The sequence below is a fragment of the Salvelinus alpinus genome, chromosome 17 (assembly GCF_045679555.1).
Source record: "Salvelinus alpinus chromosome 17, SLU_Salpinus.1, whole genome shotgun sequence".
Classification (NCBI taxonomy): Eukaryota; Metazoa; Chordata; class Actinopteri; order Salmoniformes; family Salmonidae; genus Salvelinus; species Salvelinus alpinus.
The window spans coordinates 36,657,614-36,674,195 of NC_092102.1; the positions used below are offsets into that span (position 1 = coordinate 36,657,614).

Sequence of the window (16,582 nt, forward strand, 5' to 3'; positions counted from 1 at the left end):
AACCAGAAGACATTGCCAATGTGATGGGAGGAATAGCCTAGGTTTTTTTTAGGTTTTATTGAGTAGGCTATGCACTGTAATTAAGAGCAAGTTCACATTTTTGTATTAATTCATGTGAATTAAACATAGGCCAAAATCCAAAATGTATATCCCAAGGAGTATGTTCAGTGTTTATTGGACCAATAGAGGTTCTGCAACCATTTTCTGATGGTGGTTAGCCTATTCTTCTGTAATTATCGGCTAGAGAAGCCTTACCACATCTGTCTTGGTTCCAGTAACTGATGTAGTCTAATAGCATATGCAGCTTGGTTCAGCAGATTCAATTTTAAGCGCAGTGAAATCAGATGCTGCCGAGGTAGCCCATGACCGTGAAAGCGCAGTTAGTGATAGATGCAATTGCCATCGAGTTACTCTCCGACAGTCCAATCTACATTTGCAAATGCTTGACACATCGGTATTGACTAAACGAGTCGTGATGACCATGAAGATGGCGCATTTTACGGTATATCGCAGTTTCTGAATTGTTCTTGCACCCCAAGACCAGTTTGGACCGGCGGACAATATCACGACTGCTAATTATCATCTAACGACTCAACTCTACCGCCGGGAGTGGGACCCGATATCTGATTTGGTAGCTGAGCCATAGGCTAATGACTAACTGGGAAATAAATAAATAAACCTTTAAAAAAACTATTCCTGTTCCTATCGAGATGCTGCTGCAATAATAGCGTTCAGAGATTAGATTACCGTGTGTGTTGGGTAGGTGGACACAGAGACTGCATCAGTGTGTGACTAGGAGACGGCGAGCAGAGCAGACCCGGGAGATAAAGAAATCGCGGGTTAAGACATTTGTGGTCCTTTGTATGTTATAGATTTCTATGGAGATTATCCCGTTCGTATCGAAGGAGTCGGGGATATTCTTATAGCTTTTATTTAGCTACATTCTCCCACGATATCGACAGAATGAGGCTTGGTCTCCTGGTGGGAAAATAACAAAAAAATCCAAAATGTGGATACCAACAGAAGATGAAAAAATCGGAGTTGGTGAGTCCATTCTGTATTTATATAGACATTTGTCATTTTTGATTGCATGTTTTCAATTTCATTGACTTTTCTCATTCAAAGCTGCTTATTTTGGCTAATGAAGAAGCGTTGTGATGATATCATGTTTGGTCATACAGGTTATTATAGGCTAGGCTACTGTAGGATATTCTCAGCTAACGATCACAATGTCTTTCAATTAATGTTTCATATATCTTTAAATCATGTGAGCCTAATTATAGTTTACAAACCATATAGTTTATCAGCTGTGCTTAATGGCTGAAGATAACCGGTCAAAAATAAGATAATGCAAAGCCTAGGTTATTGCGTGGGATGATAGCCTATACCCTCTTATGGGCTAGATGGGCTACCTCTATTAGACTGTATCACCAGTGTCTATACCCATATAACCTATAAGGCTACAGTATCCTTATCATTCATTCATATACTACATTTAATTTTTAGAGTTCTGTAAATGCGTCAATCATAGTGTTCTATCCATGTGTTGAAGAGCGGCAGAGCCTATATCGCTGAAAAGGCTATTCGACTGGAAACCACGAGGGGGCAATGAGATAGCGTTCTGCCAACAGGTGTAGCTTACGTTTTAGAGTCTGACTATGCGTAGGCCATATACTTGTCGGCATTTATAACATAGCACCACGACTACCTCGCTAATACAATAGTTGCTACTTAGCATACTACAACCAACGCTACCCCATCCCTCGTCTTCATGCTCGGTCCATGTAGGCCGAATTATTTGGAAAGTGCTAGTAGTGGTGTAAAGTACTTAAGTAAAAATACTTGAAAGTACTACTTAAGTGTTTTTTGGGGGGGTAACTGCCCTTTACTATTTATATTTTGGACAACTTTTACTTCACTACATTCCTAAATAAAATAATGTCGTTTTTACTCCATACATTTTCCCTGACTCCCAAAAGTACTCGCTACATTTTAAATGCTTAGCAGGACAGGAAAATGGTCCAATTCACACATTTATCAGAGGAACAACCCTGGTCATCCCTACTGTCTCTGATCTGGCGGACTCACTGAACACATGCTGCGTTTGTTAATTATGTCTGAGTGTTGGAGTGTACCCCTGGCTATCTGTAAATAAAAAGAAAAAAAAGAAAATGGTGCCGTCTGGTTTGCCTAATACAGTATAAGCAATTAAAAAATGTTTTTACTTTTACTGATACTTAGGTATATTTTAGCAATTACATTTACTTTTGATACTTAAGTATGTTTAAAACCAAATACTTTTAGACTTTTACTCAAGTAGTATTTTAATGGGTGACTTTTACTTTTACTTGATGAATTTTCTATCAAGGTATCTGTACTTTTACTCAAGTATGATAATTGTGTACTTTTTCCACCACTGGTAACCCTAGAGGTAGTGGACAATCGTATCAGTAGTATTGGAGAAGTCTGTTCCTGGCAATTTGAATGAGTCATGTTGAATCAGTTCGCTCAAAACGCGCGCGCACACACACACACACACACACACACACACACACACACACACACACACACACACACACACACACACACACACACACACACACACACACACACACACACACACACACACACACACACACACACACACACGGCTTTGCATGTTTGTATTACACTGTAGATTCGAAAAATACCCAGACTCCAGAACTATTGATGGGTGTTCAACAAAGAGGAAACAAAGGCTGAAAACTATTGATTTGACATTGGAGGAGGAGAGAAGCAACAGTTTGATGAGAGCACGCAGCGTACTGTAGCCTACCCTTGATGCTTCAAGTTCAACCAGATGCTTTTTTTTGTCGATGTTCACGGAGCTGAAAATGACACTTAAACCAACTTCTGGCCGAGCCGCGTTTAGCGTATCGCTGTCCGTGGTGCTGAAAATGCTGAAATGTGGAAGGCAGAGCATTTAAACCAGAGCCCGTTTCACAAAAGCATTTTAAGGCTAAATTGGTTAGGATCCTATGGTTCTAACGAAGCTTTTGGGAAGCCGCGTCCAGGTCATTTCCATATAAAATGGCCCATGATCACCAACATGTGAAGTTCATAGGAGAATTTCAAATTGGGTGTCAAATGAAAACAAGGAGTCTATATTTTTGGGAAATGAAGGCATTGATATATTTTTCAACCATTTTCCATCTTAAAAAAGTAGGCATATGTAATGGCTTTGATTCCTGGTCAAACAGATGGAAAAGGGATCTACCAGAACATTAAAAAAAAGTTATTACAAACACAATAATGTTGAAGTAAAATACCCCTACCAACTAATATCAACACTTCTAATTCATTTTGGATAAATTATTTGCCTTCTGTAAGTTAAAGAAACATTGCCTTGTGCCTTGTTATTCCGTTACCAAAAACCCACATATCTTTAAAATATTTTCAGATTTCTCTCCCTCATAAGGAGGATAATGAACGTTCACAGAAGTCGAAGTAAAGGGAGACTTACCATTTATTTAAAGTTTTACTGATATCAATTTTGTTTATGAATTATTAAGTGATTCAAATGTGTAATGCTGTTACCAAATCGGTAACGGAATTACTGCAATTGAATTGAATACAATGGGAAATCATAGTAGTCACAAACCACAGTTGGGTCACCTGCTACTGCCCTTTTTTCAAAGTCAAAGTGTCATGTCATAGCGGACACCCCATTCTTTCTGCAGAAATATTTTCATCTTAATTCGGAACAGATATTTAACAGAGTTTTTGGAAAACGTGGTCGCATAAACGGAGGGAAATCTTACCGTAATTCTGTTAACAAACTTTGCATCTGCATAGTTCTTTTAATAAATGTGTTTTTGTGTAAATTTGTTTTCTGTGTAAATTGTTAAAAGTATTCCTTGTGCATAGACTTGTATGTTCTGTTAAACTTTTAAATCATTGTTTGTTGTTTGTCATATATTTTAGAGTGAAATATCTGAGTCTGAGTGTAATTCTGTTACCGAGGAATTGCCCAGCAGCGTTTTTCAATTCCGGTTGCACAATTTTGCTATCACAACATGGCAGTGCACAGACCTGATTCAGCTAATCAACTGATAGTCACGTGTTAATGGTGTGGTGGGTTAGAACAAAATGTGCAACCCTGTAGGTAGGCCCACTTGACTTGAATTGATAAGCACTGATGCAGATGATTATGTAGGCGACAGCCGGAGGCATACACACTGTTAAAAGACCTGTCCATTTTGTTTTACTGCTCTGAATTTTGCCAGAGTAATCAAAAGGCACATCATATTCTTCAGATTGGTGGGCTGATGCTGAGGGTTGATGTTTGAAGCTGTTAAAACAATGTCCCATGTTGAAAGCTACAAACTGAAATTGAGATATCAGATTTGATTGGAAGCATCTCTAAAGAATCTACGGGCTATTTTAACAAACCTAATGCAATGGTAAATATTTACGCTGGCAGTAGGCTGTAGGTCTGGGGGTGTGCCAGAAATATTTTTGCTATTTTCACTGCAGGAATTATGAGTGCAAGAGGTGGCAGTGGCGCAAAAGGGCTGGGTTTTGATGAATAAATTAGTTGTAGGTGTGTCGAGGCATGACTCCTCACTGGCCAATCAGAACATGCTCCATGGCTAAATATATGGTTGCTTCAAGTTGTTTATTTCCGTTTTGTTATGTATTGCATTGACAACAACTCCAATTCGAATGTTATTCCTTATAGGTTAGTTTTTTAAAAAGCCTACAGAAAGAACATTTCAAAATGTAAGCCTATCCCATCTTTGCTAAATATGTTTAACATGTTAGCAGTTCACATTGTTCTAAGTAATTGCATGGCTTCAATATGGAATTAGAGTTGAAGTCGGAAGTTTACATACACTTAGGTTGGAGTCATTAAAACTCGTTTTTCAACCACTCCACAAATTTCTTGTTAACAAACTATAGTTTTGACAAGTCGGTTAGGACATCTACTTTGTGCATGACACAAGCAATTTTTCCAACAATTGTTTACAGACAGATTATTTCACTTATAATTCACTGCATCACAATTCCAGTGGGTCAGAAGGTTTACATACACTAAGTTGATGGTGCCTTTCAACAGCTTAGAAAATTCCAGAAAATGATATCATGGCTTTAGATGCTTCTGATTAGGCTAATTGACATCATTTGAGTCAATTGGACTTGTACCTGTGGATGTATTTCAAGGCCTATCTTCAAACTCAGTGCCTCTTTGCTTGACATCATGGGAAAATCAAAAGAAATCAGCCAAGACCTCAGAAAAAATGTTGTAAACCTCCACAAGTCTGGTTCATCCTTGTGAGCAATTTCTAAACGCCTGAAGGTACCACGTTCCTCTGTACAAACAATAGTACGCAAGTATAAATACCATGGGACCACGCAGCTGTCATACCCCTCAGGAAGGAGACGCGTTCTGTCTCCTAGCGTTCTTTGGTGCGAAAAGTGCAAATCAATCCCAGAACAACAGCAAAGGACATTGTGAAGATGCTGGAGGAAACAGGTACAAAAGTATCTATATCCACAGTAAAACGAGTCCTAACTTGACATAACCTGAAAGGCCGCTCAGCAAGGAAGAAGAGACTGCTCCAAAACCGCCATAAAAAAAGCCAGACTACGGTTTGGGGACAAAGATCATACTTTTTGGAGAAATGCCCTCTGGTCTGACTTCACAAAATAGATGGCATCATGAGGGTGGAAAATGATGTGGATATATTGAAGCAACATCTCAAGACATCAGTCAGGAAGTTAAAGCTTGGTCAAAAATGGGTCTTCCAAATGGACAATGACCCCAAGCATACTTCCAAAGTTGTGGCAAAATGGCTTAAGGACAACAATGTCAAGGTATTGGAGTGGCCATCACAAAGCCCTGACCTCAATCCCATAAAATATTTGTGTGCAGAACTGAAAAAGCATGTGCGAGCAAAGAGGCCTACAAACCTGACTCAGATACAGCAGCTCTGTCAGGAGGAATGGGCCAAAATTCACCCAATTTATTGTGGGAAGCTTGTGGAAGGCTACCCAAAACGTTTGACGCAAGTTAAACAATTTAAAGGCAATGCTACCAATTGAGTGTATGTAAACTTCTGAGCCACTGGGAATGTGATGAAAGAAATAAAAGCTTAAATAAATAATTCACTCTACTATTATTCTGACATTTCATATTTTTAAAATAAAGTGGTGATCCTAACTGACCTAAGACAGGGAATTCTTACTTGGATTAAATGTCAGGAATTGTTAAAAACTTTAAAGTTTAAATGTATTTGGCTAAGGTGTATGTAAACTTCTGACTTCAACTGTATATACAGTGGGGAGAACAAGTATTTGATACACTGCCGATTTTGCAGGTTTTCCTACTTACAAAGCATGTAGAGGTCTGTAATTTTTATCATAGGTACACTTCAACTGTGAGAGACGGAATCTAAAACAAAAATCCAGAAACTCACATTGTATGATTTTTAAATAATTAATTTGCATTTTATTGCATGACATAAGTATTTGATCACCTACCAACCAGTAAGAATTCCGGCTCTCACAGACCTGTTAGTTTTTCTTTAAGAAGCCCTCCTGTTCTCCACTCATTACCTGTATTAACTGCACCTGTTTGAACTCGTTACCTGTATAAAAGACACCTGTCCACACACTCAATCAAACAGATTCCAACCTCTCCACAATGGCCAAGACCAGAGAGCTGTGTAAGGACATCAGGGATAAAATTGTAGACCTGCACAAGGCTGGGATGGGCTACAGGACAATAGGCAAGCAGCTTGGTGAGAAGGAAACAACTGTTGGCGCAATTATTAGAAAATGGAAGAAGTTCAAGATGACGGTCAATCACCCTCGGTCTGGGGCTCCATGCAAGATTTCACCTCGTGGGGCATCAATGATCATGAGGAAGGTGAGGGATCAGCCCAGAACTACACGGCAGGACCTGGTCAATGACCTGAAGAGAGCTGGGACCACAGTCTCAAAGAAAACCATTAGTAACACACTACGCCGTCATGGATTAAAATCCTGCAGCGCACGCAAGGTCCCCCTGCTTAAGCCAGTGCATGTCCAGGCCTGTCTGAAGTTTGCCAATGACCATCTGGATGATCCAGAGGAGGAATGGGAGAAGGTCATGTGGTCTGATGAGACAAAAATAGAGCTTTTTGGTCTAACTCCACTCGCCGTGTTTGGAGGAAGAAGAAGTATGAGTACAACCCCAAGAACACCATCCCAACCGTGAAGCATGGAGGTGGAAACATCATTCTTTGGGGATGCTTTTCTGCAAAGGGGACAGGACGACTGCACCGTATTGAGGGGAGGATGGATGGGGCCATGTATCGCGAGATCTTGGCCAACAACCTCCTTCCCTCAGTAAGAGCATTGAAGATGGGTCGTGGCTGGGTCTTCCAGCATGACAACGACACGAAGCACACAGCCATGGCAACTAAGGAGTGGCTCCGTAAGAAGCATCTCAAGGTCCTGGAGTGGCCTAGCCAGTCTCCAGACCTGAACCCAATAGAAAATCTTTGGAGGGAGCTGAAACTCCGTATTGCCCAGCGACAGCCCCGAAACCTGAAGGATCTGGAGAAGATCTGTAGGGAGGAGTGGGCCAAAATCCCTGCTGCAGTGTGTGCAAACCTAGTCAAGAACTACAGGAAACGTATGATCTCTGTAATTGCAAACAAAGGTTTCTGTACCAAATATTAAGTTCTGCTTTTCTGATGTATCAAATACTTATGTCATGCAATAAAATGCAAATTAATTACTTAAAAATCATACAATGTGATTTTCTGGATTTTTGTTTTAGATTCCGTCTCTCATAGTTGAAGTGTACCTATGATACAAATTACAGACCTCTACATGCTTTGTAAGTAGGAAAACCTGCAAAATCGGCAGTGTATCAAATACTTGTTCTCCCCACTGTACATAACATTTACACTGATGTAGGCAAAATACTTTTTATCAAGTTCTACTAAAAACGAAACCACAACTTGTTTTAAGTAGACTATGTCTCAGTTAGGCCTACAGGCACCATAATTGCTGCCCATGGGCATATAATATTAAGGCAACTTAGACGGGAGGGTTTTACACACATCCAAAGCTTTGACAGAAGCTGAACAAAAAATCTAGGAGATGTAAAAAAGAAAAAAACATTTTTACACATACGTATTTACCCCTACCCCTTTTTTTGGGTAGGCACAAAACTATCTTCATACTTTCATTCGTTTTTTTAAAGCCGGTACTGGTTACCTTCAGAGGAGTCCTATGACAATTGTGTGGGTCATAAAGCAAAAAGGAGAACACCATTGTGTTCAGGAGAGTCTACCCTTTCCACCGTGGTGTCCCATTAGTAGCCCAAATGGTTCAGATGCTACAAAACAGAAGTTGGCACATCGACGAGTCTCCTGACAATTGTAGGGGTCATAGAAACAGAGAACACCATTTCCATAGAGTAGTCATAATAGTTTCTAGGTCAAACTGTTCGGACGCTACAGACTTTTAGTGAGAAGACAGATTTTTGGGATGTCTCATGGTCTGACAAACACCTCTCTAGCTCTGTCACCTTTCACCGCAGATGCGGAAGTGCGACACTGGCCGGCGGCAGTGGTGATTTTAGCATGTAAATCTTGGTGGTGCAAACTCCCCAAACATTTCTTTTAGATGCATGCCAGCAAAGCCACTACACAACACTAAACAATACATTAATTGCACTATAACGGCAACAAGCGATGCGCACAAACGTTTAGGGCTCACATAAAGCTGTCCCAACAGCAGAGCTTTCTTTTCAGCACCATGGAGTGAATCCTTACCACTGCTACACCTGGCTATCAGTGGAGCCTTGTCTGGCAGCTAAACAGTTCATTCAGCCTCATATACTGACTTTTTAAAAAACATAGCTGATATGACTGACCATATCTCCCCGTCATATTACATAATTTCTGAAGCTGCATATAAGACATTTTTGGACTCACCTTGTTGTGCGCGACGGTCCTTTTATGGCAAATTTTGTCATCAAAGAAAACGATTTACAATTCCGAGTTGAATGATTGTTCAAAATGTATTTTCCCAGTCTGACTTCCCAGTTGCAATGCTTGCACTTAGCCACTGTCACCGATTCCTTCCAAAGAACTCATTGTTGAATTTGCGATTTCCAACTTGTTGTGTAATGTTTATGTCTGCCACCGTCTCTTATGACCGAAAAGAGCTTCTGGATATCAGAACAGCGATTACTCACCTCGAACTGGACAAAGATTTTTTCTTTAACAAGTCGGACGCAAAGGATTTACTCCAGATACCCAACCAGGCCCAAATTCCCATCATTCGCATGAAGAGAAGACACCGATACAAGGGACGCAGGTCGGGGTACATCCTGAGAATTAGTCAGCGAGATGAAATGAATATCCTATGTTTCACTGAGTCGTGGCTGAATGATGACATGGATAATATACAGTTGGCTGTTTTTTCCGTTGATCGGCAAGACAGAACAGCTGCCTCCAGTAAGACAAGGGTTGGCAGTCCATCTCTATTTGTCAATAACAGCTGGTGCGCAAAATCAAATATTAAGGAAGTCTCAAGGTTTTGCTCACCTGAGGTAGAGTATCTCATGATAAGCTGTGGACCACACAATTTACCAAGAGAGTTTACATCTATATTTTTCGTAGCTGTCTAATTACCACCGCAAACCGATGCTGGCACTAAGACCACACTCAGCAAGCTGTATAAAGCCATACTGTAACGGCAGTCGTAATCCTCCTCGAGAAGGATCGGACCAATACGCAGAGTGGTTAGTTTCCATAGTGATTTAATAATTAACAAAAACAATATGCGATACAAAATAACTACCGTGACAGTCCTGTGTGGCGAAACACTGACACAAGAACAATCACCCACAAACAAAGAGTGAGAACAGCCTACCTTAATATGGTTCTCAATCAGAGGAAACGTCAAACACCTGCCTCTAATTGAGAACCATATCAGGCAACACATTTAACCCAACATAGAAACACATAACATAGAATGCCCACCCCAACTCACGCCCTGACCAACTAAACACATACAAAAACAAGGAAAACAGGTCAGGAACGTGACACATACGCAAACAAGAAAATACTCATCCAGAGGCGGTGCTCCTAGTGGCAAAACTAAAGCAGGAAGTACTAGTGACTTGCTCAATACGGAAGTGGTCAGAGGATGCAGATGCTAAGCTACCGGACTGTTTTGCTAGCACAGACTGGAATATGTTCCGGGTCTCATATGATATCATTGGAGTATACCACATCAGTCACCGGCTTCATCAATAAGTGCATCGATGACATTGTCCCCACAGTGACTGTACGTACATACCCCAATCAGAAGCCATGGATTACAGGCAACATCTGCACGGAGCTAAAGGGGAGAGCTGCCTCTTTCAAGGAAATCCCGCTATGCCCTCAGACTAACCATCAAACAGGCAAAGCGTAAATACAGGACTAAGATTGAATCCTACTACACCGGCTCTGACACTTGTCAGGGGTGGCAGGGCTTGCAAACTATTACGGACTACAAAGGAAAGCCCAGCCACGAACTGCCCAGTGACACAAGCCTACCAGATGAGCTAAATTACTTATATGCGCACTTCGAGGCAAGCAACACTGAAGCATGCATGAGAGCACCAGCTGTTCTGGACGACTCTGTGATCACGCTCGCCATGGCGGGTCAACATTCACAAGGCCACAGGGCCAAACGGATTACCAGGACGTGTACTCAGAACATACGCTGACCAACTGGCAAGTGTCTTCACTGACATTTTCAACCTGTACCTGGCCGAGTCTGTAATACTTACATGTTTCAAGCAGACCACCATAGTCCCTGTGCCCAAGAACACCAAGGGAACCTGCCTAAATGACTACCGACCTGTAGCACATGAAGTGCTTTGAAAGGCTGGTCATGGCTCACATCAACACCATCGTCACAGCAACCCTAGACCCACTCCAATTTGCATACTGCCCCAACAGATCCACAGATGATGGAATCTCTATTGCACTCAACACTGCCCTTTCCCACCTGGACAAAAGGAACACCTACATGAGAATGCTATTCATTGACTACAGCTCAGCATTCAACACCATGGTGCCCTCATAGCTCATCACTAAGCTAAGGACCCTGGGACTAAACACTTCGTCTGCAACTGGATTCTGGACCTCCTGACGGGCAGCCCCCAGGTGGTAAGGGTAGGCAACAACACATCTGCCACGCTGATCCTCAACATGTGGGCCCCCCAGGGGTGCGTGCTTAGTCCCCTCCTGCACACCCTGTTCACCCATGACTGCGTGGCCAAGCACGACTCCAACACCATCATTAAGTTTGTTGACGACACAACAGTGTAGTGCTAGGACAACAACCTCTCCCTCAATGTGATCAAGACAAAGGAGATTATCATGGACTATAGGAAAAGGAGGACCGATCACGCCCCCATTCTCATTGATGGGGCTATAGTAGAGCAGGTTGAGAGCTTCAAGTTCCTTGGTGTACATATCACCAACAAACTATCATGGTCTAAAAACACCAAAACAGTCGTGAAGAGGGCACGACAACGTCTATTCCCCCTGAGGAGACTGAAAAGATTTGGCATGGGTCCTCAGATCCTCAAAAGTTCTACAGCTGTACCATCAAGAGCATCCTGACTGGTCTTATCACAGCCTGGTATGGCAACTGCTTGGCCTCCGACCGCAAGGCGCAACAAAGGGTAGTGCGTACGGCCCAGTACATCACTGGGGCCAAGATTCCTGCCACCCAGGACCTTTATACCTATCAGGAATCAAGGTAAGACCCAGATGCAGACACGTCGAATTGACAATGGTTTAATATTCCAACAGGGGCAAGCAGCAGACAGGTCAATGCAGGAAGGGGTCAGTAAACCAGAGGTGGGGCAACGGTACCGGACGGCAGGCAGGGGTTAGTGAACCAGAGGTGGGGCAACGGTACCGGACGGCAGGCAGGGGTTAGTGAACCAGAGGTGGGGCAACGGTACCGGACGGCAGGCAGGGGTTAGTGAACCAGAGGTGGGGCAACGGTACCGGACGGCAGGCAGGCTCAGTGTCAGGATAGGCAGAGGTCAACAATCCAGAGGTGGGGCAAAGGTGCAGGCAGGCTCAGGGTCAGGAACAGGCAATGTGATCAAGCAGGCTGGCTCAGAGTCAGGACAGGCAAGGGTCAAAACCAGGAGGGCGAGAAAAAGAGAGACTGGAAAAAGCAGGAGCTGATAACAAAACACTGATTGACTTGACAAACAAGACAAACAGGCAACAGACAGACAGAGAACACATAAATACACAGGGGATAATGGGGAAGATGGGCGACACCTGGAGAGGGGTGGAGACAATGACAAGGACAGGTCGAAACAGGTCAGGGTGTGACAGTACCCCCCCCCCTCTAGGGTCGCCACCTGGGGTCCCACCTGGGCGCATACCTGGTTGACCGGGGTGTCGGTGTTGAAAATCCGCGATGAGGCTTGGGTCCAGCATCTCCCTGGCGGGGACCCAGCACCTCTCCTCCGGGCCATAACCCTCCCAGTCAACCAGGTACTAGAACCCCCTGCCCCGAGGTTGAACCTTCAGGAGACGCCTCACCGTATAAGCCAGTTGGCCATTGATGAGATGGGGGAGACGGGTGGGCCATAGTCATAAGTCTGCTGAACAGTTAATCAAATGGCTACCGGACTATTTGCATTGACCCACCCTTTTTTTCACGCTCCTTCTACTCACTGTTCATTATCTAATATCTATGCATAGTCACTTTAACCCTACCATGTACATATTAACTCAATTACCTCGACTAACCTGTACCCCCGCACATTGACTTGGTATCGGTACTCCCTGTATATAGCCTCGTTATAGTTATTTTATTGTTGCTATTTTATTTTTTACTTTAGTTTATTTAGTAAATATTTTTCTTAACTCTTATTTTTCTTAAAACTGCATTGTTGGTAAGGTAATTTCACGGTAAGGTCTACACCTGTTGTATTCTACGCATGTGACAAATATAATTTGATTTGATATGGTAGGGGTAGAGATAGCTGTTGATATGGGAGGGCTAAAGATTGCTGTTGATATGGTAGGGGTAAAGATAGCTGTTGATATGGTAGGGGTAAAGATAGCTGTTGATATGGTAGGGGTAAAGATAGCTGTTGATATGTTAGGAGTAAAGATAGCTGTTGATATGTTAGGAGTAAAGATAGCTGTTGATATGTTAGGAGTAAAGATAGCTGTTGATATGGTAGGGGTAAAGATAGCTGTTGATATGGTAGGGGTAAAGATAGCTGTTGATATGGTAGGGGTAAAGATAGCTGTTGATATGGTAGGGGTAAAGATAGCTGTTGATATGTTAGGAGTAAAGATAGCTGTTGATATGTTAGGAGTAAAGATAGCTGTTGATATGGTAGGGGTAAAGATAGCTGTTGATATGGTAGGGGTAAAGATAGCTGTTGATATGGTAGGGGTAAAGATAGCTGTTGATATGTTAGGAGTAAAGATAGCTGTTGATATGGTAGGGGTAAAGATAGCTGTTGATATGGTAGGGGTACAGATAGCTGTTGATATGTTAGGAGTAAAGATAGCTGTTGATATGTTAGGGGTAAGATAGCTGTTGATATGGTAGGGGTAAAGATAGCTGTTGATATGGTAGGGGTAAATAAAGCTGTTGATATGGTAGGGGTAAATAAAGCTGTTGATATGTTAGGGGTAAAGAAAGCTGTTGGTATAGTAGGGGTAAAGATAGTTGTTGATATGGTAAGGGTAAATATAGCTGTTCATATGGTAGGGGTAAAGGTAGCTGTTGATATGGTAGTAGTAAATAAATCTGTTGATATGTTAGGGGTAAATAAAGCTGTTGGTATGTTAGGGGTAAAGATAGCTGTTGATATGGTAGGGGTACAGATAGCTGTTGATATGTTAGGAGTAAAGATAGCTGTTTATATGGTAGGGGTAAAGATAGCTGTTGATATGGTAGGGGTAAAGATAGCTGTTGATATGGTAGGGGTAAAGATAGCTGTTCATATGGTAGGGGTAAAGATAAGCTGTTGATATGGTAGGGGTAAAGATAGCTGTTGATATGGTAGGGGATAAGATAGCTGTTGATATGGTAGGGGTAAAGATAGCTGTTCATATGGTAGGGGTAAAGATAGCTGTTGATATGGTAGGGGTAAAGATAGCTGTTGATATGGTAGGGGTAAAGATAGCTGTTGATATGGTAGGGGATAAGATAGATGTTGATATGGTAGGGGTAAAGATAGCTGTTGATATGGTAGGGGTAAAGATAGCTGTTGATATAGTAGGGGTAAAGAAAGCTGTTTATATGGTAGGGGTAAAGAAAGCTGTTTATATGGTAGGGGTAAAGATAGCTGTTGATATGGTAGGGGATAAGATAGATGTTGATATGGTAGGGGTAAAGATAGCTGTTGATATGGTAGGGGTAAAGATAGCTGTTGATATAGTAGGGGTAAAGAAAGCTGTTCATATGGTAGAGGTAAAGAAAGCTGTTTATATGGTAGGGGTAAAGAAAGCTGTTTATATGGTAGGGGTAAAGATAGCTGTTTATATGGTAGGGGTAAAGAAAGCTGTTGATATGGTAGGGGTAAAGATAGCTGTTTATATGTTAGGGGTAAAGGAAGCTGTTTATATGGTAGGGGTAAAGAAAGCTGTTTATATGGTAGGGGTAAAGAAAGCTGTTTATATGGTAGGGGTAAAGAAAGCTGTTTATATGGTAGGGGTAAAGAAAGCTGTTGATATGGTAGGGGTAAAGATAGCTGTTTATATGGTAGGGGTAAAGGAAGCTGTTTATATGGTAGGGGTAAAGAAAGCTGTTTATATGGTAGGGGTAAAGATAGCGGTTTATATGGTAGGGGTAAAGATAGCTGTTGATATGGTAGGGGTAAAGAAAGCTGTTTATATGGTAGGGGTAAAGATAGCTGTTTATATGGTAGGGATAAAGATAGCTGTTTATATGGTAGGGGTAAAGATAGCTGTACACATACTGTACTGTATGACAGTACTGTATGCCACTTCTGTATGCCACTTCTCACTCTGCCTCAGAAACATCTGCCCCTCGTGGCTCTGACATTGGCCTGCCCTTGCACCTCCACATGTAATGGCTCAAGTGCAACACAATACAGCAATAAACTTGAAAGTCATGGAAATTTGGAGCAATGCCATCTTGGACAATGATGTGGATGGACAGCCATAAGCAAGTACATAATGCAGGACATACAGCTACTGTTCCATTGTGAGGGGGATTACAGAGATTAGAGTACCCTAAGCACCATTTTTTCATGGTTTTAACCCCCTGAGGACACAACCATTGATGCTCTCCACCGCTGCAGGTTGGCCGAGCAGCCTTGTGGTCATCTAAAAAGTAATGAAAGGTAATGAGGTCATCATCAAGTAGTCATGTGACCTCCACTGCTGATGGGTGCCATGCTCACTCAGATAGCTGTGGCTGCTGTTCTGGAATCAGATCTGACAGAAGCGCTAGGGCACTCCTGTGGCACAAGGTTAGCTTAGCAGAACCTGCGAACAGCGATACAATGTGTGTCTGAGTGAGTGAGCGTTCATTCAGGTCATGCTGAACAACATGACTCATTGGCGCCAAACAGAAAAGGCCCATTTGTAATTTTTATCTGAGCCATGTGGATCTGGGAAAGGGTTTCTCAAACTAGGAAAGAAGTAGAACTGGAAATTACCAGTATGTGATACAAGGAGCTGATATGATATGTATTGCAATTCTCACGATTCTATATTGCGATTTTATATTGCTCACTATGTCTTCTGCAGAGAGACGAGAGAGCCTGAGAAAACAAGTTTTGATCAGTCAGGGAAATAGAAGTGCTGAAAACATGTTGGCTCACTATTTAAAAAGAAGATGGTGAACAAGCTATAGAATGAAAAATACCAGAGTTTTGGCACGGGTACAGCTGAAAAACTCTAGCTAAGGTTACCTACAGTAGCAAACATTTTTAAATAAAATTTAAAAAATCTGTATATATACACTATAAATATATAAAAGTATGTGGACATCCCTTCAAATTAGTGGATTCGGCTATTTCAGCCACACCCGTTGCTGACAGGTGTATAAAATCGAGCTAACAGCCATGCAATCTCCATAGACAAACAATGGCAGAAGAATGGCCTTACTGAAGAGTTCAGTGACTTTGGCACCATCATAGGATGCCACCTTTCCAACAAGTCAGTTTGTCAAATTTCTGCCTTGCAAGAGCTGTCCCGGTCTGTCCTCGGTTGCAACACTCACTACCGAGTTCCAAGCATGCCTCTGGAAGCAAAGCATCATCAGCACAAGAACTGTTCGTTGGTAGCTTCATGAAATGGGTCTCCATGGCTAAATAGCTGCATACAAGCCTAAGATTACCATGCGTAATGTCAAGCGTCGGATGGAGTGGTGTAAAGCTCGTCGCCATTGGACTCTGGAGCAGTGGAAACACATTCTCTGGAGTGATGAATCACCCTTCGCCATGACTGGTACTGTGTGTATGTATATATATATATACACACAGTACCAATATGTACATACACACAGTACCAGTCTCAACCAG

The 16,582-nt window shown here is 42.1% G+C and overlaps 1 protein-coding gene across 1 annotated transcript in view; it reads left to right on the forward strand.

The window, feature by feature from the left end:
- Window positions 1-269: 269 nt before the first annotated feature.
- Window positions 270-16,582, forward strand: part of LOC139542888 (dedicator of cytokinesis protein 3-like) — an 85,541-nt gene continuing 69,228 nt past the window's right edge. Inside the window, exon 1 of the mRNA XM_071348840.1 lies at window positions 270-1,044. Coding sequence (XP_071204941.1) covers window positions 1,008-1,044 — 37 coding nt within the window. The 5' untranslated portion in view covers window positions 270-1,007. The remainder of the gene's footprint in view (window positions 1,045-16,582) is intronic.